We start from the raw sequence: 22,767 nt of genomic DNA on the forward strand, positions 1-22,767 counted from the left end.
GGATAACATCTCTCTTTGATATGGTAATATCCATTTTCCTTCTGTGTTTTCATTAGCTCCTATTTTATTGATTTTCTTTTCAGTGGAAGAGAAAATGGGGACTGTGGTAGGGGAAGGAAGGCAAGGAGTTAAGTGAAAGACAGGTGTTTCAGAAGAAATGGCAGCTTGTTTGGCTATTTGATTGGCAAGGTTATTTCCTCGACTTGGGAAGGAAAAGTCATTTGATGCCCTGGGACATGTACAATAGCTAGCTCTTCTGGCAACTGGAGATTGTTTAAGACATGGACAGTTAGTTCTTTGTGGACCAAGTCTTGGCGTTTACTATTAATAAGATCATTCTCGGTCCAACTTTTTTTAAATGTATGAGCCACTCCAAAGGTGTACTTAGAATCAGTATAAATAGTTCCTTCTTGGTTCTGTAAATGTTTCAAAGCTTGGCTGAGTGCAAACAGTTTACAAGTTTGCACAGACCAATTATTCGGCAATCTTCCTGACTCTACTTCTTCAAGAGTTTTTCCATCAATTACTGAATACATTCCTACCTGAATGTAATTCAGTCGCCCTGTCTTGAAGGGAGTTTCTCCTAAGTCTGGTCAGACCTTTGTATGGTAATCAATTAGATCTAACATGTGTGCTCCCTTTTTAGGTTTAGATCCCCTGTTAAGAAACCTGCTAGGTTGAGTGAATTATCAGTGGTTAATGTTAAATCATCTTGTTTTTAACAGAATAGTCCTACACTTTAAAATTCTTGAGTCGTGATTCACCTCTCTGTTTTTTGATTTAAGATAGTTCTAACTTGGTGGGGAGTGCTTACTGTCAATTTTCCTCCAAAGGTTAACTTTTTACTTTCTTCAACCTATACTGCTCTAGCTGCATTTGACTGGATGCATTGACGCCATCCACAGGTGACTGGGTCTAAAACTTTTGACAGGAAGGCATGGGCTGCCAGTTGCCTCTGTGCTCTTGGGTAAGCACTTCTAAAGCTAACCCATTATTCACGTTAACAAAAAGGTGAAGTGGCTTTTCTAGGGAAGGTAGGGCTGGAACAGGGGCAGTTATGAGCATCTCTTTCAGCTCTTTAATCTGATGGATTTTATCAGAAGTCCACAAGAGACAGTCAGGCTTCCACTGGGTAAGTTTTTCATATAAAAGTTTACTTTTTAGTGAGTATGAGTCAATCCATAAGCGGCAATATCCAATTAATCCTAAAAATTTTTTTAGTTCTTGCTTAGTTTGAGGCAGGGGTAAGGACACAATTCACTCAACCCATTTCGGCCCTATTCTTTGCTTACCTGCACTTATTAGTTGGCTTCACTTTTGAATATATTATTGAAGCTTCACTTTTGAGACCCATAATCCCTCAAACTGTTGGTAGTTAAGAATATGTGTAGAGAAGTCACCCACTTTTTTTATATCTTCACCAGATATGAGACTATCATCCACGTACTGAAGCAGGCATATTTGCTTTGGGACAACAACTTTTTCCAATACTCGTTCTAGAATTTGACCAAAGAGGTTAGGGGAGTCTGTAAACCCCTGGAGTAAGACCATCCATCGATATTGTTGTTTTCGCCCTGAATGGGGGTCTTCTCACTCAAAAGCAAATATGTCTCAGCAATCCTCAGCCAAGGGGCATGCCCAGAAAGCATCCTTCAAATCTATTAGTGTGAACCACTGATGATCATAAGGAATTTGGCTGAGAATGGTGTAAGGGTTGGGGACAATGGGTTGAGTGGTCTGGACTATCTGGTTAATAGCTCTGAGGTCTTGTACCAATCAGTTTGACCCGTCTGATTTCTTGACAGGCAGGATTGGGGTATTATAGGGAGACATACAGGGTTTAAGGAGTCCATCTTTAATGAGACTGTCAATTACAGGCTTTAACCCTATCCTGCCTTCGAAGGGCATGGGGTATTGCTTTCTCCTTACTATTTCCCCAGGAGTTTTTAGTTTGATGTGTATTGGGGGAACTCGAAGTTTTTCTCGATTCCTTCTCTTGACCAGGTATCAGGATGAATGTATTTTTCATCCACGGTGGTGAGTAGATTTAATGAGGTGAGGAATCCCTTAGGGCCAACTTGAAGGCCTATGCCTAATTTTAGCATTAAGTCTTTTTCTAATAGATTAGTTCCCACCACAGGGATCAACAAAAATTGAATATGAGTTCATCGATCTTGATATTTGGCTTTTGTATTTTCTAAGATTTTGGCCTTAAATCCTTCTTCTTTTACCCCAGAGACTTAAAGTTCTTCTGAAAAGCCAGCAAGATTAGATGGAGTGAGACAAACAGAGGAGTGAGACACTCCGGAATCGATTAAAAAGGTGATAAGTTCACATTTAGGTCCCACCTCTAAATTTGTCAAGAGCTCCTGGTGGGACTCAAAGTAAAAGAGACAGAGCCCCTGACTCCCCTACTCTTCCTTGAAAGTCATGAGTGGAAGGACTTCCTTTTCCCTTTTTAATTTGAGACATTTTCTCTTGAAGTAGCCTGTTCTTGCAGATTTGTAACATGTATCTTGTCCTTCCTCCCTTTCAATTCTGGGATTCTTTGACTTTGCTCCCCCACACTCTTTAGAGGGCCTAGGAAATGAAGGCCCATGTCCTCTTAATTGGAGGCTTGGTTCCTTTGCACGGGAGTTTGGACCTTTTATAGTTCTTGGCCCCCTGGAAGCCTTGTTTAGAAGTGTATAGGTTTGGAGCCACCTGTTGAAAGGTGGATAGCATAAGTTTTGCTCTTTGTTTTTGTTTTTTTTTTGTCTCTCCTCGCATACACTTTTTGAGCTTTCCTAAGAAGTTTACTTAGCGGTCAGTCTTCCCAATTTTCTAATTTTTGTAACTTTTTTGAAATATCTCGTCAATTCTTGGTGAGAAAATGGAGCTTAAACATTCCCTGCCCGAGGGGATCTTCCAAATTTAGGCCTGTATACTGTTTCATTTGCTCCTTTAGCCTGTCTAAGAATTTTATAGGCCCTTCATCTTTTTTTTCTTGTTGTATATCAAATGCTTTAGAGAGGTTTTGAGTTCGGGGTATTGATTCCCCAATTCCTTTTATTGTCATTTCCCTAGATCTTGCATGTTTTCCTGGTGAGCTGCATTATTATTGTCCCACCTGAGGTCTTGGGTGGGAAATTTTTGGTCCGCATTAGGGACATTCTGACCAGGAGAGTGTTCACATTTCCAAATTGCCATAGCAGCCCTACAGTTACGCTTCTTTTCTCCTCCAAAAAGAGGATGCCTCGGATGGACATTAACTTGACCCAGGTATGTAACTGAGGTCCTAAGCATTGATCAACTTGATCAGCCACCCCATAAAGGTCACCCAGCAGCAACTGAAGCTCTTTTTTCAAACTTCGCACCTCTGAACTGGTCAAGGGAATATTTACAAATCCAATGGCTCCCCCTCCTTGTGGCACCTCTTTTAAGGGGAAGAGAGTCAGGGCTGACTCCTTAGGTGTGGAGGGAAATGGGAAATTAAATTTAGAAATTTACATTGTTCTCTCTCACGTTGAAGTCCTTTCAGGGAGGGGTACTTAATAGGCTGGAAGGGGACAGGCTCATGGGATGATAATTCCCAAGAGTTAGGGTTATAAGGAGGAGGAATAACATGAGCAGGGGAAGGATCTGGAATGGGACCTGAGGCAGCAGCAGCTGCCTGAGGGAGAGAGTCAGGGGCACTGAGCGGAGGAAGATGATCCAGCGGATCCCATGTGTTGGTGGGTGTGGGTTGTTTAGGAACAGGGACTCTTTCTCTGTTAGAGGAGTTGGTTTCTGGCTTATTACCTCTGTTTTTTAAAGGGTAGAGGAGGACAGGTTCTTGCCTCCAACAAAGAGCATAGTCTGTTTCCTTTTGGGAGACAGGGCTTTTGTCATTAACATGTTCAATTAAGAGCTGACAAATCCACTCTTCACTGGAACCAAATTTTGGCCTGAAAACTGAGGGTTTGAGGATGGGCCCTCGAGTCCAAATAAAACAACAATATTTTATCATTTGCTGCTTTCTTTTACGTTTAGTTCTTTCATTACCTTTCCAATAGTTTAATATAAGTCCCAAGGGACTATCAGGAGGCAATTCATCACTCGCTTGGCTCTTTATTTTTCCTTTCTTACTTGAAACATTTCCCATCTCAGAGGTTTGGGATGGTGTCTAACTCAAATAGGCCCTTCCCCGGAGCTTCTGTTGGGGGTGCTCAACCTCTCCTACTAGCGATTTCTCGCCTTCCCTCCTTTCAGAAGTTCACTGAGGCTCTGAGGCTCAGTCCCTCATATTAGAGATTTTCTTGCCTGTCGATTTCCAGAGGCATTGTTAAGGCTCAATCCCTAGTATTAGAAATTTCGTGCCTATCCTTTAGCCCCACCTGTTGGAGGCTCCTTGCACCCTTCTTTCGCTTTATCTACTCTGGCGTTTTTCCTCTTAGGAAATGGCAGGATCCGCCCTAAGCCATATGAGGTGACCACGGAACTGCAGATAGGACCCACTCAATCCACACAGCAGTAGTGTTAACATCATCTACACACACTTTTAACCTCCAAGATACTCTGACCACCAAGGAAATACTTTGTTGCTGTTGCACCGTTTTTCACGTTTTTCACGTTGGTCTGTGCACGGAGTTACTTGGTTGCCACGCTGTTGTAAGCCTCTCCTTTCCCGTTGCTGAGAGCTTGGATTTGTTCATCAGAATGGGTGGATCTCAATCTCCTGTCCCTGAGGCCACTGCAACGGGATGGTAGGACACGTCTTCTCCTGGGTGGGGTGACTAAAGACGCCTTCTTGAAGGAGAATGGGAATCCCAGACAAGCCCCCAGAATTGTTAGAAATAAAATTTGGAGTCGTAAAGAAAGACAAGCACTCAAACAAAGGATTTCTCAGCAAAGCAAATATACTTCTGCGCAGTAGGGTGCTTCTCGTGGGGCTGGTTGCCACGAGAGCACACTGAAGAAAGGAGAGTAGAAGCTTTTATTCCTAATGGTACTGCTGCCCCCGTGTCCTTTCCCCATTGGCTGGGTCGGACTGCACAATCTAAACTAGACCCGATTGGCTAAACATTTTAACTTTCTTAGATAAGGTGGGTGCGTGATGGGAGAGGGGAGAGGAGGAAGGGGTCGTCTACAGAGGACTAGAGAGCCAGTCTTTTCCCAAATAAGGAAAGGAATGTGAGCTGGGATTGTGGCATGCCTGGGCATGTAGTAAAATCAGAAAGAAGGAAAAAGGAGAAGAAAGGCAGGAGGTACTTGGAATTAGAGAATAAGTAGCTGAGCAGGCTGTTTGGAGAGAAACCTTGCCATATCTCATGTCTTTTATATCTTCTCATGCCTGTATGTATTATATGAACTGACATAAAGGGAGTCTTTTGGCCTTTCCTGAGGTCATATAATGTTATGTTGGATTTTTCATACCTGAAGTAGAGAATCACGTTGAGTAATAATATGAATGCTTGTTTAATAATGTAAGCCCTTTAGTACTTACATAGTCATCTTAGGATGGATTTATATCCATTTGTTTTTACAAGATTAAAGTTTTCTTATTTTTTCCTGATTTTTAGAGGTAGTATATACTCATTGTAATAAGGCTGAAAATGCCAAATTATATAAAGGAGAAAATAAAAATCAACTACAATATAATTATAGATCACCATCATTACTATTTTTTCATATAGTTTTTAAATTTTTTTATTTTTATCTCTATTCTTTATTTTTTTTAAAAGACGATCTCTTTGTGTTCTTCAGGCTGGCCTCGAACTCCTGGGTTTTAAACAGTCCTCTCATCTCGGACTACCAGGTGGCTGAGACTCTTGGTACATGCCACCATGCCCAAACTTCCAGCCTTTTTTTTTGTTTTAAAAAAGTAGAGTTGTGAACTAGGCACAGTGACTCACAACTGTAATCCCAGCTACTTGGAGAGCTGAAGCAGAAGGCTCTCTTTAGGCCAGTAGTTCAAGACCAGGCTGAGTAACATAGTGAGCCCTTGTCTGTAAAACAAACAAAAATGGAGTTATAAATACTATCTTGTGAACTGCCTTTTAATTTTTATTTTATTTACTTATTTTGAGACTGAGTCTCACTCTGTTGCCCAAGCTAGAGTACAGTGGCATGATCTCGGCTCACTGCAGCCTTGACCTCCCAGATTCAAGCGATTCTCATGGCTCAGCCTCTCAAGTAGCTGGGATTACAGACGTGTGCCACCATACCTGGATAACTTTTGTATTTTTAGTAGCGATGAGGTTTTGCCATGTTGGCCAGGCTGGTTTTGAACTCCTGACCTCATGTGATCCACCTGCCTTGGCCTCGCAAAGTGCTGGGATTACAGGCGTGAGCCACCGCACCCAACTTAAACTGCCCTTTTTATATACTGCAACTTATTTAACCATATTCTACTGTGGACATTTAGCTCCTTTCCAGTTTTGAGGTATTATAAATAATGTCTACATACAGAATTTAAAATTTTCATGAAATGTATTTTTAAATAGTCATAGAATGTTAAATGTTGAAGAAATATGTTAATAAATTGAACAACAGTATTTAATAATTCAGACATTTAAAAAATAAGGAAATTTTACAAATCAAGTAGAATTTTGGTTTTAAAAAAATTGTCTTTGCAGTTTTACGAGTACAGTGTTTTCTCCAGTTTACTAAAAATGAAATCTTGTTTGTCATTTAGATGCCACCTGGGACAGCAAGACCAGGTTCTCGTGGTGGTCCCATAGGGACTGGTGGAGTTCTGTCTTCTCAAATCAAAGTTGCCGATCGCCCTGTAACACAACAAGGTTTGACTGGAATGAAAACTGGGATGAAAGGTACCTATTTTAAGATAAGTATCTCACTTGGGCCTGTGTTTTGTAAGAAATAAATAATTGTGACCAATTAAAAAATTGTAAAAGTTGAGTAATTTTGAACAATAAGTATTACAGTACCATTTTATTAAATCAGGATTATAGCATGTAAGAATTATTACATGTAATTATGGCATGTAGTCAGAATTATGGCATATAATTGTTATTCTTTGAATCACAAAATTGTGAGGGTTAAACAACAGAATGAATATGAAAATACAGTTTGAATTAGAAAGCTATATACAGATATGAGCTATTTCAGTCTTCATTTTTCTGACATGGAGCTGTAGTACAACTTGAAGAACTTTGAAATAATCTTAGAGAAAACTCGTTCAAGATTGAAAATTAGATTTTTAGTACTATAAAATACTCTGAAATAGTTTGGATAGTTTCTGTATTAGAATGACACTTAAAATACTTGTTTATTTATGAGAAGTAGATCAAGAAATTTTTTTTCTGATAATTAGTATCTGTTCTAATACTTATTTAAGGAAATGATACTAACACATAGATTTATATTAAATCTCTCATTATGCTTCTGCATATGTATTTAGAGAAGCATAATAATACATTATATATTATAGTTTCAAATTTAGAACTGTGGTATATATAAACCAAAGTATGGTAAACTCCTTATTTTTTTTTCTTTTTATCATAGGCAGTGGTCAGTAGCCTGTGGTGAGCTGTTTCAGAGTTTGTTTTCTTTTTTTTGTTTGTTTGTTTGTTTTTTTTGTTTTTTGTTGTTGTTGTTTTTGTTTGTTTGTTTGTTTGTTTTGTTTTTTTTTGAGACGGAGTCTCGCTCTGTCGCCCAGGCTGGACAGGCTGGAGCGCAGTGGCCGGATCTCAGCTCACTGCAAGCTCCGCCTCCTGGGTTTACGCCATTCTCCTGCCTCAGCCTCCCGAGTAGCTGGGACTACAGGCGTCTGCCACCTCGCCCGGCTAGATTTTGTATTTTTTAGTAGAGGCGGGGTTTCACCGTGTTAGCCAGGATGGTCTTGATCTCCTGACCTTGTGATCCACCCGTCTCGGCCTCCCAAAGTGCTGGGATTACAGGCTTGAGCCACCGTGCCCGGCCCAGAGTTTGTTTTCTACATTTTTGACAGATGATTTGTCAGGAATGAAGATATGTTGCTAGTACAAAATTAATTATAACATATCATACATGCTACTTTCTATAATATAGTATATCATCCCTTCCAAGAGACTTAAGTGTTTTCATCTACATTCTAATAACATTTAAATTACTAAATATTAAAAATGAATTATTTAGAAATGTTTGCTTAATGATTATCAGTACCATGAAAAAATATTTAAAATTACGTAGTCATTTAGCCTTTTGAAAGTGGATGCACAAAATATTTATATGTTTAATATTATTTTAGAACATCAAGGGTAGAAACATATTAAAATTCTATAGTAAATTTATCAAATGTTTATTTCTGTATTAATTTATCCTTCAGAACAGAACCAATATAATTTAGGATTGTTAGTTTCTACCAGTATACTTCAAAGCCTTTTATGAGAGAATTCGGAACATTACCACTCCACACAACTATCTACTGTGACTTTCATTCTTACCTCCTCTAGTGCCCCATTTCCCAGTATAATAAGATATTACTTTTACTTCTCAGCATAGACCTTATAGTTAATACACCTGGTTTTACCTCTCATGCTTTGCAGGGTACTTCATCTCTTACCAGGTTTGAGACATTTAACCAAGAATACTTTCTTAGTTCTACTGAAATGTAAGCCCATTTCTAAAAAAGTCTCTGAGACAAATGATAAAAAAATAATAGTCACTTTCTCATACTGAGGAATGTCTGCAATGTCCAGTATGACAGCCAGTAGTCAGAAATTTAAATTAGTTCCCCAGTAGCACCAGCCAAATTTTAAGTGCTCTGTAGTCACGCTGTCCACTTTATTGGACAGTTTTAATTTAGAATATTTCTGTCACTGCAGAAAGTTACTTTGGACAGCTCTGTTCTAGATTCCCTTAGACTCAATTTTCATTCCATTGGCCTGTTCTGTAGAGTCTACTGTCTTAACAGCCCCACCTCTAGTCCCATCTTCGTAGTTTTAATTGAAGCTTCTTTTATGTCATGATTCTAAGATATTAATTCTCTTTTCAGATTCAGTGATTCTTCTTGATTCATTGGGGCATTCATGAAGACTATCTTGAGAACTGTGGAGTATAATTCTGATTGTGCTTGGATTTGCTATTTTGGTGGCATTTCAAACTGAACACTAACACTTAAAACATTTTTTTTAGGTCCCCAGAGGCAAATTTTAGACAAATCTTATTATCTTGGGCTTCTTAGGTATGTTAAACATGTCTTTTCATCCATATGTTTTACTCGAAATATTGTGTACCTTCTGTCAAAATAGAGTATATAACTTTAATATGAAGTTTTAGCTATGGCACTTATTAGGATTATTAGGTGTCTATTGATTTCTAATAATTATTTGGTATTCTAACAATTTCTGGTTAATTTGGCTAGGCTGTAAAATAAATATGATAGTATAATTAGCCTGAGATTTATAATTTTATGAATTTGCATGTGTACATGAGCTATATTTTCTCTCAGTTTGTTTGTGCTGCTATAATAAAATACCTGAGATTGGGTAACTTACAGGAATTTATTTCTTACTGTTTTGGAGACGTGGAAGTCCAAGAGCAAGGTACCAGCAGCTTCAATGTTTGGTGAGCATCTGTTTCTCAAAGATGGTGCCATCAAGGTGTCCTCATGGCAGAAGAGTGGAAGGGCAAAAGATACCTAGCTAGTTTCCTTCAACCCTTTTGTAAGGCACTGATCCCATCCATGAGGGCAGAGCTGTCATGGCCTGATTTCAACTTCCTGAAGTCCCTACCTCTTAATACTATTGCATTAGAGATTAAAGGTTTTTTTTTTTTTTTTTTTTTTTTTGAGACAGAGTCTCGCTCTGTCGCCCAGGCTGGAGTGCAGTGGCCGGATCTCAGCTCACTGCAAGCTCCGCCTCCCGGGTTTAAGCCATTCTCCTGCCTCAGCCTCCCGAGTAGCTGGGGCTACAGGCGCCCGCCACCTCGCCTGGCTAGTTTTTAAATTTTTTAGTAGAGACGAGGTTTCACCGTGTTAGCCAGGAGGGTCTCGATCTCCTGACCTCGTGATCCGCCCGTCTCGGCCTCCCAAAGTGCTGGGATTACAGGCTTGAGCCACCGCGCCCGGCCGAGATTAAAGTTTGATATGGATTTCAGAGAGACACAAACATTCAAACCATAGCATACTTATTTTATTTTGTTTATATTTTAGAGACAGAGCCCCACTCTCTTGCCCAGGCTGGAGTGCAGTGGCATGATCACAGCTCACTGCAACCTTGAACTGCTGGGTTCAAGTGATCCTCCTGCCTTGGCTTCCCAAAGTGCTGGGATTATAGGCATGAGCTACCACCACACCTGGCCTCATAGTATTTTTTATTTTTTATTTTTTTGAGACAGAGTCTTGCTCTGTGACTCAGACTGGAGTGCAGTGGCGTGATCTTGGCTCACTGCAATCTCTGTCTTCTGGGTTTAAGCAATTCTCCTGCCTCAGCTTCCCGAGTAGCTGCGATTACAGGCGTGTGCCACCACACCCACCTAATTTTTTGTGTGTGTTTTTAGTAGAGGTGGCGTTTCACCATGTCAGCCAGGCTGGTCTCAGACTCCTGACCTCAAATGATCTGCCCATCTCGTCCTTCTAAAGTGCTGGGATTACGGGCATGAGCCACTGTGCCTGACCCCTTGTAGCATTTTTGAAGTTCACTTTTTTCATCTGATGATATCCAAGAGTAATTTTTTTTTCTTTTTCTTTTTTTTTTGAGACAGAGTCTCACTCTGTCACCCAGACTGGAGTGCAGTGGTGTGATCTCAGCTCACTGCAACCTCTGCCTTCCAGGTTTAAGCTGTTCTCCTGCTTTAGCCTCCTGAGTAGCTGAGACTACAGGCATGCACCACCATGCCTGGCTAACTTTTGTATTTTTTAGTAGAGATGGGGTTTCACCATATTGGCCAGGCTGGTCTTGAACTCCTGACCTCAGGTGATCCACCTGCCTTGGCCTCCCAAAGAGCTGAAATTATAGGCATGAGCCACCGCACCTGGCCAAGAATAATCTTTTATGTTTTTGTCAGTAATTAATCTGAAATGTGTTACTCATATCATTAAAATGTTACCAACTACATCTAATAAGAAAGGAAAAATGTGTATACTTATTTATGTTACATTAATCAGTGCAGAGTCTTACATAAGTATATATTTGGTCAGTTGCTACGAATGTGGCCTAATTTTAATTAATTCATAAGCTTTTTTTTTTTTTTTTTTTTTGAGATGGAGTTTTGCTTTTGTCACTAGGCTGGAGTGCAATGATGGGATCTCACCTCACTGCAACTTCTGCCCCCTGGATTCAAGTGATTGTCCTGCCTCAGCCTCGTGCCTGTAATCTGCGAGTAGCTGGGATTCCAGGTGCCTGCCACTACACTTGGCTAATTTTTTTTTTTTTTGAGACAGAGTTTTGCTCCTGTTGCCCAGGCTGGAGTGCAATGGCATGATCTCTGGTCACCGCAACCTCTGCCTCCCGGGTTTAAGTGATTCTCCTGCCTCAGCCTCCCGAGTAGCTGGCATTACAGGCATGCACCACCATGCCCAGCTAATTTTGTATTTTTAGTAGAGATGGGGTTTCTCCATGTTGGTCAGGCTGGTCTCGAACTCCCAGCCTCAGGTGATCCGGCCACCTCAGCTGCCCAGAGTGCTGGGATTACAGGCATGAGCACTGCACCTGGCCTAATTTTTGTATTTTTAGTAGAGATGGGGGTTTCACCATTTTGGCCAGGCTAGTCTTGAACTCCTGACCTCGGGTAATCCACCTGCCTATGCCTTGCTTTTTTTTTTTGAGATGGAGTCTCGCTCTGTCGCCCAGGCTGGAGTACAGTGGCACGATCTTGGCTCATTCTCCTGCCTCAGGCTCCCAAGTAGCTGGAACTACAGGCACCCGCCACCACACCCGTGCCTGGCCACCTACACCTTTCAAAGTTCTGGGATTACAGGTGTGAGCCGCCGCACTTGGCCTCATAAACTTTTGTTATATATCTCTGGGTATGTCTCTGGGGATCCATCTCTAAATCAATGACTTTTTCTTAATCTTACTATTTTTCCGTTTACTTGTTCTACTGTCCTATCTCCATCTTCCTGTTTTACCTTATTTTCTTCTTGGCATATTATTTGTATCTTCTTTCTCTTTTATTTCTCTTTTGTTTAATCCACCCTCCCATCATGCTCTGAAAGCCCTATTTTCTTTTATTTCTCAGTTACCTGGATCCTTTTGAGTCTCAAACTCCTAGAAGGCAATAAAGAAAAGTATGGTTTTTCCCCATCTGTTCTCAAAGCTAAGAGAAGTAAGAAAGATAGTAAGGCCATCAGTTGTTTAGTATCTCTGATATTCAGCCACTTTTTAATCAAAAGAAGGAAAGGAAATATAGTTATTCCTAATGATTGCATTGCCTTTCTCCCCCAGGATTTGTACTTCCACATCAAATAATAGTTCTAGCTATTTGTGTAATTGGCTGTAGAGCAGTGGTTCTCAACTGGTGGTGATTTTGCCCCCAGGGAACATTTGGCAATTTCTATACATATTTCTGATTGTCACAAATGAGGTTGGAGGAAGTGCTACTGATATTCAGATCCAGGATGCTGGTAAACGTCCTACAGTGTACAAGATAGCTCTCAACACGAAGTACTAATCACCGACCCAGAATGTCATTAGTGCTACCGTTGATAAACTGTGCTCTAGAGGGTAGCAGCAGCTGTGATGATGACAGTTAAGCACCTACATCTGCCTATGGCATGTACTAGTTTGACCAGGCTTTCATTCTGGTTCTGTTTCATCTTTCTTAATGAATCTATGTCAGTTTCTCATCAGTTGAGTAGAATAGGATGGGATATACCTCATTCTTTTTTTTTTTTTTTTTTTTTTTTTTTTTTTTTTTTTTTTTTTTTTTTGAGACAGAGTCTTGCTCTGTCTCCTAGGCTGGAGTGCAGTGGCACGATCTGGGCTCACTGCAGTCTCCACCTCCCAGGTTTAAGCTATTCTCCTGCCTCAGCCTCCCTAGTAGCTGAGACTACAGGCATGTGCCACCACACCCAGCTAAATTTTGTATTTTGAGTAGAGATGGGGTTTCACCATGTTGGCCAGGCTTATCTCGAACTCCTGACCTCAAGTGAGCCGCCTACCTTGGCCTCCCAAAGTGCTGGGATTACAGGCGTGAGCCACTGCACCCAGTTGGGATATACCTCATTCTTAATGAAATAAGCCACCTAAACTTTTTGTATTCTTTTAGTGAATTTCACAAAACTATTTATATTATTGTTACATATTACTGAAAAGTTTAAATTTTGCTTAACTAGAGTTTTCTGGATTGAAAGTATTGCCGACCTTTTTATTTCTTCTCTAATAGAAGTAAAATAAGTGAACTTACAACAGAAGTTAATAAACTTCAGAAGGAAATAGAAATGTACAATCAAGAGAATTCAGTATATTTGTCGTATGAAAAGAGGTGAGTAATAAGTATGCAGTATTCATTCAGTGTTTTGTACTTATAATACTAAATTTGTAGCTGTTCATTTTCTTATGTATATATTTATGAATATTTATTTTATGCTTGCAGGGCTGAGACTTTAGCTGTTGAAATAAAAGAGTTTCAAGGACAACTAGCAGACTACAACATGGTATTTTTTCTTTTCTAAGAGAATTTACTGTTAATATTTTCGTTAGTTTTTACTACTGCTTTAAAAATACATTAGTAGGCAAAGGGCATGCACAGATACTTTTCGAAAGAAGACAAACATACAGCCAACAAGCATATGAAAAGAAGCTCATCATCACTGATCATTAGGGAAATGCAAATCAAAAGAGTAATGAGATACCGTCTCACGCCAATCAGAATGGCTATGACTAAAAAGTCAAAAATAACACATGCTGATGAAGTTGCAGAGAAAAGGGAACGCTTATAAACTGTTGGTGAGAGTGTAAATTAATTCAGCCACTGTGAAAGCAGTGTGGCAATTCCTCAAAAAGCTGAAAAGTTAAACTTTTATTGAGTGTTGTCATCTTGAAAATTTTTAAATTTAATTATTTAACATACAAATTGCCACCATCTCTATGTTTTACTTGAAATATTGTGTACATTCTGTCAAAATAGAGTATATAACATAAATGTAGTTCTACCAAAGATGCTTCTACCTGTGGACTTTCAAAAGAAACAGTCCCTCTGGCAGTACTGATAACTGCTCAATCCTTGGGTGATATTGGCCCCATGAAAATTTCTAGTGTCAGCATTTTCTTTTTTCTAACTTTTTAGTTGCTTTAGCAGCAGTGGTGTCTGGATTTAATGAAAAGACAAATTTTATCTCACTACTCTTATTAAGAAATAGTGTTACAAGAAATAAACATTCTATCATAATGGTTAGGATAAGTTATGATATACCTACTTGATATTGTTATCTTGTGCTTATCAAAAAATTTTGCTGATTATAGTATAACTTTTTATTTTTGTCTTTTTTTGTTATTATTAGTGGTGGTGATGGGTTTTGTTTGTTTGTTTTTTGTTTTGTTTTGTTTTTTGGGCTTTTTTTTGGAGACAGTCTTGCTTTGTCACCTGAGCTGGAATGCAGTGGCTCAATCATGGCTCGCTGCAGCCTAGACTTTCTGAGCTCAATTGATTCTCCCACCTCAGCCTCCCAAACATCTGGGACTGCAGGCACATGCCAACACACCAGGCTAATTTTTTTGTATTTTTTGTTGAGATGAGTGTTTGGCCATATTGCCCATACTCGTCTCAAACTCCTGGGCTCAAGTGGTCTGCCTGCCTTGGTCTCCCAGAGTGTTGGGATTACGGGCTTAAGTCATTGTACCTGGACTATTTTTATTTTTTAATTTTTTTAGAGATAGAGTCTTGCTCTGTTGCCCTGGCTGAAGTGCAGTAGCATGATTGTAGTTTACTGTAGCCTTGAACTCCTGGGCACAAGTGATCTTCCTGCATCAGCCTCCCAAGTAGCTGGGACTATAGGTGCATGCCACCATGCCTGGCTAATTTTTATATTTTTTGGAGAGATGGGGTCTTGCTATGTTGCTCAGGATGATCTCGAACTGCTGGGCTCAAGTGATCCTCCTGCTTCAGCTTCCCAAAGTGCTGGGATTATAAGCATGAGCCATTGAACCCAGCCCTCTTGTAATTCTTAAATTTGCTGGACTGTACAATTCATCACAGACATTTTGTAGAGCCCATTATTCAGTGGGATTTTCTTTAGTAAATGATGTTCTGTTTTAAATATGAGAAAAATAGTTGCTTTTCTTTTGTTGTTTTTTTCTTTTTTTTGAGATGGAGTCTCGGTCTGTTGCTCAGGCTGGAGTGCAGTGGCGTGATCTCGGTTCACTGTAACCTCCGCCTCCTGGGTTCAAGTGGTTCTCCTACCTCAGCCTCCCAAGTAGCTGGGATTATAGGCACGCTCCCGAGTAGCTGGGATTATAGGCACCTGGCTAATTTTTGTATTTTTAGTAGAGATGGGGTTTCACCGTGTTGGCCAGGCTGGTCTCAAACTGCTGACCTCGTGATCTGCCCACCTCGGCCTCCCAAAGTGCTGGGATTACAGGCGTGAGCCACCATGCCGGGCCGAGAAAAATAGTTTTTATAAGGTATGAAATGACATTAGATGAAAGGGAGTTTTAGTTATGCTGGAACAAATTATGCATATTCATATAGAAATACTAGCATGTAAAATATGCTATTTATAGATTTAATGAGCTAATATCTGATACAGAGCAGTTATCTGGGTATCTGACATATAGTTAGCACTCAATAAATGTTAGGTCTTATTAGCATTTATAAGTGAAAAATGTGATATACATTATACCCAAATAGTTTGTTTTTAGTAGACCTTCTGTTCACATTCTGGCTGTATCACTTCCTAATTTTGTTTTCTGTAAAATGTGTACAATCATATCTACTTCACAGAGTAACTGTAAAAATTAAGTGAGTTAATATATATGGAATAGTGTTTGACACTAGGTAAATACCCTATGTTGGCAACTGATATCTTTGCCTAATTTTTTGAAGTAGGCTTACTACTATTCTATCTGTGCAAGCCCTGTTGATTTTTAAAATTATTAGATGATAAAGAACATCTTTTTACATTTTTGCTAGTGTAAATTTGAAAATCTGCTAACACTCCTCTCTCCTTGGGGGCATTGGCAGGGGAAGAGTGATAGATCTTTCCAAAACTTTTGTCTTTTCCAGACCCTTATTTATAAGCTCAGCCATCTTTTCAGAGGAGGCAAAGGGGTCTACAAGGTATAATTTGCAGGAAGAGTAGTTTATTACTGCTCATTTATCCATGTTAAAAATGTAGTTTGTTTATTGGCAAGGTACATAATACATGCTTACTTAGCTCAATATTTGTTTTTATCTTAAAACAGAACACATTTAAAATTATTAATACTTAAGTTACTGCTCATTGTTTGTAAGACTGAATACCTATGTTATTAATTATAGAAAACATGTTTAAAGACTAACAGAATGGTGTTTGTTTGTTTGTATTTTGTTTTAGTTGGTAGATAAACTTAATACCAACACTGAAATGGAAGAAGTAATGAATGATTACAATATGGTAAGAAAATTTATAAATGTAAGCAAATTGATCTGTGTAAGTCATATCCTACAAAGCAAAACATTTATATCTAGAAAAAGTTTGATAAAACCTTAAGTGCTATAGAGATGAATGTTACTCTAATTGTAAATACCACTATTATGTATTCATTGAGCTCCCTTAGTTGCTCTTTTAAATTTTCTTCCTGTTGGTTGGCTTTCCTAAGTGGATTTTTTTTTTTTTTTCTTGAGACAGAGTCTCAGTCTGTCGCCCAGGCTGGAGTGCAGTGGCACGATCTTGGCTCACTGTAAGCTCTGCTTCCCAGGTTCACGCCATTCTCCTGCCTCAGCCTCCCAAGTAGCTGGGACTACAGGCGCCTGCCACCACGCCCGGCTAATTTTGGTGTTTTTAGTAGAGATAGAGTTTCACCGTGTTAGCCAGGATGGTCTCCATCTCCTGACCTCGTGATCCACCCGCCTTGGCCTCCCAAATTGCTGGGATTACAGGCATGAGACAACACGCTCGGCCCCTAAGTGGATGTTTAGTGACTGTCTACTATGTTTGAACTGGTGTCACATGCAACATTAGTTAGGGAGTGCCATCTGCATTTCCTTATATGTATTAGTTTACAATATTTCTGGCTTGGTTTATGCACAAATGTTGATTAATAGTGTGACAAACGATAACTTTACATAGTTTTTGTCACCAGTGGAGAAAAGTGAGTAGATATGACTCCAGACATAATATTAATTTTTGATTGGTAAATGAGAATTTGTATTTAACATGGACATATCACTGGGGACTTCAAAAAGGGGGATGGTAGGAGGGCAATAAGGGTGGAAAAATTACCTAGCTGGTACAGTGTTCATTATTTGGGTGATGGGTTCACTAGAAGCCCAAACCTTACCATTATACAATATATCCATGTAACAAATCTGCACATGTACCCCTGAATCTAAAATAAACAAAAACAAATTTGTGTTCAATGTTCTTAGATTATTTGGTAGAAAATAATAAAATATGTTGATAGCTAGCTTATTTTGATTATAAGATTTGGATGAAAATAACATAGAATTTATGATTTATATGATTTATAATTTATTTACGTGAGTAAAGACTATTCTATGAAGACATAGGATTTATAAAATGACTCTTCTAAATTTGGGGTTCTAAAACTATGATAATTTAGTTACTTTTACCTTTAGAACACAGGAGAATTCTCTAAGAATTGTATTTCAGCTGGGTGTGGTGGCTCATGCCTGTAATCCCAGCACTTTGGGAGGTGGAGGCAGGAGGATCACTGGGTCTGGAGTTCGAGACCAGCCTGGCCAACATAGTGAAACCTCGTCTCTACTAAAAATACAAAAATTAGCCGGGTGTGGTGACGCGCACCTGTAATCCCAGCTACTCAGGAGGCTGAGGCAGGAGACCCACTTGAACCTGGGAGTTGGAGGTTGTAGTGCACTGAGGTCATGCCATTGCACTCCAGCTTGGGTGACAGAGCAAGATTCCATCTCAAAAACAAAACAAAACAAAAAAAATTTCAATGCCAGTTGTAAAAAGTAAAAACCTTATGTGTTTTGTTGGTTGTTTGGGATGGGGAATCCATTTTCTAGGCTGGATATGCACAGGTAGTTAATTAGCTATACTCAAATCCTGAATGGTTCAGGAATAAAACTTGTGGTGGTTCTAAATTTAACATATTACTAATCAAATATTTATTGAACATTCAATACATTCTTTAAATGCTGTTTACATAAATTGAATTCACGTTGAATTTGACAGATCACTGAAGTACAATGAATATTTTTGGTATGAGATTACAATGCTTCTTAAGACTTTTAAAAAATCTGGTATTGTTTGTTAAATGAGACAATAACTGTATTTTTTTTTTCTTAAACTTTGTATGTGGCACTGGGATGATTATGATAATTTCTCATTTAGTTTGTAACCAAAATAACCTATAAAGAAAAAATTTGGTTTAGTATGTATTTATTACTAACTTATGTGTTAACTGTTTATTCAGCTTAAAGCTCAAAATGATCGAGAAACACAAAGTATGGATGTCATATTTACTGAAAGACAAGCGTAAGTATAGCTAATTCAAAAATCAGATTCATAAGTGAGCTTTATTAGGTAGTTTAAATTGTGATTCAGTTATTTTCTTGTAAATTTTCCTAACAATTTCCCTGTTGCCTTTTTCATTTAAAAATATTTACAACACACGGCCGGGCGCGGTGGCTCAAGCCTGTAATCCCAGCACTTTGGGAGGCCGAGACGGGCGGATCACGAGGTCAGGAGATCGAGACCATCCTGGCTAACACGGTGAAACCCCGTCTCTACTAAAAACACAAAAAAAAACTAGCCGGGCGAAGTGGCGGGCGCCTGTAGTCCCAGTTACTCGGGCTCCGGAGGCTGAGGAGGAGAATGGGTAAACCCCCGGAGGCGGAGCCTTGCAGCTGAGCTGAGATCTGGCCACTGGCCCCATCCAGCCCCCCGGCGCGAGTGAGACTCTGCCCTCAAAAAAAAAAAAAAAAAAAAAAAAAATTTACAACACAAATTTTGTTGCTTATGCATCTGTTATCTTCATATACCATTAAATAGCTAAATTCTGTATAAAGAATATTACTAAATAACTTACATAAATAGGATTTATGCTGCTAGGAGCTGAAAACTTATGATGGATAAGAACATCTTTATATCTACTATTTTTAGTTTTAACCTAGGCTTTTAACTAATCTGAATTGCGGTGTGTCAGCCCCAATCTAGTGAAAGACACATTGTTCATTAGGAAGCTATTTACATTATTTCTTTAGCATTGATATTTAATAGTTATATTAACAATCTATGTCATATATATAGATTATATGTGTATCTTTATATATAACCTGACTAAAGACTAAATACCAGCAGGGTGTGGTGGCTCATGCCTGTAATCCCAGCACTTTGGGAGGCTGAGGCAGGTGGATCATGAGGTCAGGAGTTCAAGACCAGCCTGACCAATATGGTGAAACCCCATCTCTACTAAAAATACAAAATTAGCTGGACGTAGTGGTAGGCGCCTGTAATCTCAGCTACTTGGGATGTCGGGGCAGGAGAATTGCTTGAACCCCAGGAGGCGGAGCTTGCAATGAGCCGAGATCGCGCCACTGTACTCCAGCCTGGGCAACAGGGCAAGACTCCGTCTCAAAAAAAAAAAAAAAAAAGATTAAATACCACCTAATGCTGGAAATAAAGTGATTGTGGCAGTAGGAGTAATGCCTACAAAGATAATAATAGACGTGATGTAGTTAACTTCTTTATGTGTTTTGTCAGTTGTTTGGGATGGGTCCATATTTTAGGCTGGGTATGCACAGGTTGTTAACTAGGCATACTCAGATAAAATCCTGAATTATTCAAGAATAAAACTTGTGTTGGTTCTAAGTTCGTTCTAAGGTCAAAAAGTTGGTGAAGAATAGTTAATTTAGAACCAACGCAAATTTTATTCTTGATTTGTTTATTCTAAGGCAACACAAACACAGATCATGAGCTATGTTGTGTAAATACACACACAAGCACATTCTCTCCCAGATATTTATTAATATTAGTCTCTTTGAGAGCAAAGACAATAATAAACCCAAATGACCATATTCAGTAACCAAAATTCAGTAACACCAAATACATTCTCTTGTTATCTCTGCATAAAACAGTAAATATTTGATGATGAATAGATGTTAAAACATACTGATAAAACATTGAAAGATATATGTAATTCTTCTATTGATTAAAAAAAGACTCTCTTTTCCACTGTCTTTTTTTTTTAATAGAGTCTTGCTCTGTTGCCCACACTGAATTGAAGTGGCATACTCATGGCTCACTGCAGCCTTGAACTCCTGGGTTCAAGTCATCTTGCCTCAGCCCTCCAAGTAGCTGAGACTACAGGTGCATGCTACTATGCCCAGCTAATTTTTTGTTTCTTGTGGAGATGGGGTCTTGTTACGTTGCTCAGGCTAGTCTCAAACTCCTGGTCTCAAGCAATCCTCCTACCTTGGCCTCCTCAAGTGTTGGGATTATAGGCGTGAGCCATTGTACCCAGCCACCGTCTATCATTTGATGCTGTTGTAAAGTGACGTCTTAAAAACTCAAAACACTAGCAGTCTTTTTCCTTTTACAGGGAAAATTTTGTTCATGGTAACCAAGCTCTTACTTGAAAACGCTCCTTTTTTGTTGTTGTTATTGTTATCCTGGTTTTAATCCATTAAGCAAATATTTGTCATTTACTATATATAAGATACTCTCAGCTACTTCAAAGAATAAGAAATATGTAAGCTATAGGCCAGGTATGGCAGCTCACACCTGTAATCCCAGCACTTTGGGAGGCCAAGGCAGGTGGATCATGAGGTCAGGAGATCAAGACCATCCTGGCCAACATGGTGAAACCACTTCTCTCCCAAAAGTACGGAAATCAGCTGGATGTGGTGGCACATGCTTGTAGTCCCAGCTACTCGGGACGCTGAGGCAGGAGAATCGCTTGAACCCGGGAGGCAGAGGTTGCAGTGAGCTGAGATCAGGCCACTGCACTCCAGCCTGGCGACAGAGCAAGACTCTGTCTCAAAAAAAAAAAAAAAAAGAAATATATAAGCTATAATCCCCTGAAGGCTTTAAAGAGTTTAGAAAATTTAAGTTCTCATTTATTTCATCATTTATCTCAAAGTTACAAAATATGAGGTCAGGTTTTAAAATTAAGTTTACATGTTTTACAGATATTTCATCTAACAACATAATTTCAAGAGCAAAAGTTTAAGAATGTCATAGATTTTTATATCTATTTGGTTTTTTTGATTACGGAAAATCTTCAAACGTGGTAATCTGTCCTGAAAATGCATCCAAACCATTTACAACTCTAGCTGTAATTTGTAATTGAGGCTGAATGAAATTGGTTCTCCTGTCTATTTTAAGCAGAAATTGAAATTAAGAACAAAAATTGGCCAGCTGCAGTGGCTCATGCCTGTAATCCCAGCACTTTGGGAGGCCAAGGCAGGTGGATCACCTGGGGTCAGGAGTTCAAGAGCAGCCTGGCCAACATGGCAAAACCCCGTCTCTACTAAAAATACAAAAAATAGCTGGGTGAGGTGGCAGGTGCCTGTAATCCCAGCTACTCAGGAGGCTGAGGCATGAGAATCACTTGAACCTGGGAGGCGGAGGTTGCAGTGAGCTGAGATTACGCCACTACACTCCAGCCTCGGTGACAGAGCAAGACTCTGTCTCAAAAAAAAAAAAAAAAACAACAACAACAACAACAAAATTATTGTTATGAAGTTTGCTTTCTTTTTTTAAATTATACTTTTAAGTTCTAGGGTACATGTGCACAATGTGCAGATTTGTTACATATGTATACATGTGCCATGTTGGTGTGCTGCACCCACTGACTCGTCATTTACATTAGATATATCTCCTAATGCTATCCCTCCCTGCTCCACCCACTCCACGACAGGCCCCAGTGTGTGATATTCCCCAACCTGTGTCTAAGTGTTTTCATTGTTCAGTTCCCACCTATGAGTGACAACATGTGGTGTTTGGTTTTCTGTCCTTGCGATAGTTTGCTCAGAATGATGGTTTCCAGCTTCATCCATGTCCCTACAAGGGATATGAACTCATCCTTTTTTATAGCTGCATAGTATTCCCCGGTGTATATGTGCCACATTTTCTTAATCCAGTCTATCATTGATGCGCATTTGGGTTGGTTCCAAGTCTTTGCTATTGTGAATAGTGCCACAACAAACATATGTGTGCATGTGCCTTTATAGCAACATGATTTATATTCCTTTGGGTGTATACCCAGTAATGGGATTGCTGGGTTAAATGGTATTTCTAGTTCTAGATCCTTGAGGAATTGCCACACTGTCTTCCACAATGGTTGAACTAGTTTGCAGTCCCACCAGCAGTGTAAAAGTGTTCCTATTTCTCCACATCCTCACCAGCATTTGTTGTTTTCTGACTTTTTAATGATCGCCATTCTAGCTATTGTGACATGGTATCTCATTGTGGTTTTGATTTACATTTCTCTGATGGCGAGTGATGATGAGCATTTTTTCATGTGTCTGTTGGCTGCATAAATGTCTTCTTTTGAGAAGTGTCTGCTCATATCCTTTGCCCACTTTGTGATGGGGTTGTTTGATTTTTTCTTGTAAATTTGTTTAAGTTCTTTGTAGATTCTGGATATTAGCCCTTTGTCAGATGAGTAGATTATAAAAGTTTTCTCCCGTTCTGTAGATTGCCTGTTCACTCTGATGGTAGTTTCTTTTGCTGTGCAG

The 22,767-nt window shown here is 39.3% G+C and overlaps 1 protein-coding gene across 2 annotated transcripts in view; it reads left to right on the forward strand.

Annotated features, from left to right (window-relative positions):
- IFT74 (intraflagellar transport 74) overlaps positions 1-22,767 on the forward strand; it is a 122,962-nt gene that overhangs the window by 15,401 nt on the left and 84,794 nt on the right. For both annotated transcript variants that reach the window (XM_017869325.1, XM_017869326.1), the window contains 6 exons: positions 6,656-6,791; positions 9,097-9,145; positions 13,288-13,386; positions 13,498-13,558; positions 16,436-16,495; positions 18,501-18,562. In XM_017869325.1, coding sequence (XP_017724814.1) covers positions 6,656-6,791; positions 9,097-9,145; positions 13,288-13,386; positions 13,498-13,558; positions 16,436-16,495; positions 18,501-18,562 — 467 coding nt within the window. The remainder of the gene's footprint in view (positions 1-6,655; positions 6,792-9,096; positions 9,146-13,287; positions 13,387-13,497; positions 13,559-16,435; positions 16,496-18,500; positions 18,563-22,767) is intronic.

Source organism: Rhinopithecus bieti, unplaced genomic scaffold (assembly GCF_001698545.2).
Source record: "Rhinopithecus bieti isolate Rb0 unplaced genomic scaffold, ASM169854v2 scaffold_2572, whole genome shotgun sequence".
Classification (NCBI taxonomy): domain Eukaryota; kingdom Metazoa; phylum Chordata; class Mammalia; order Primates; family Cercopithecidae; genus Rhinopithecus; species Rhinopithecus bieti.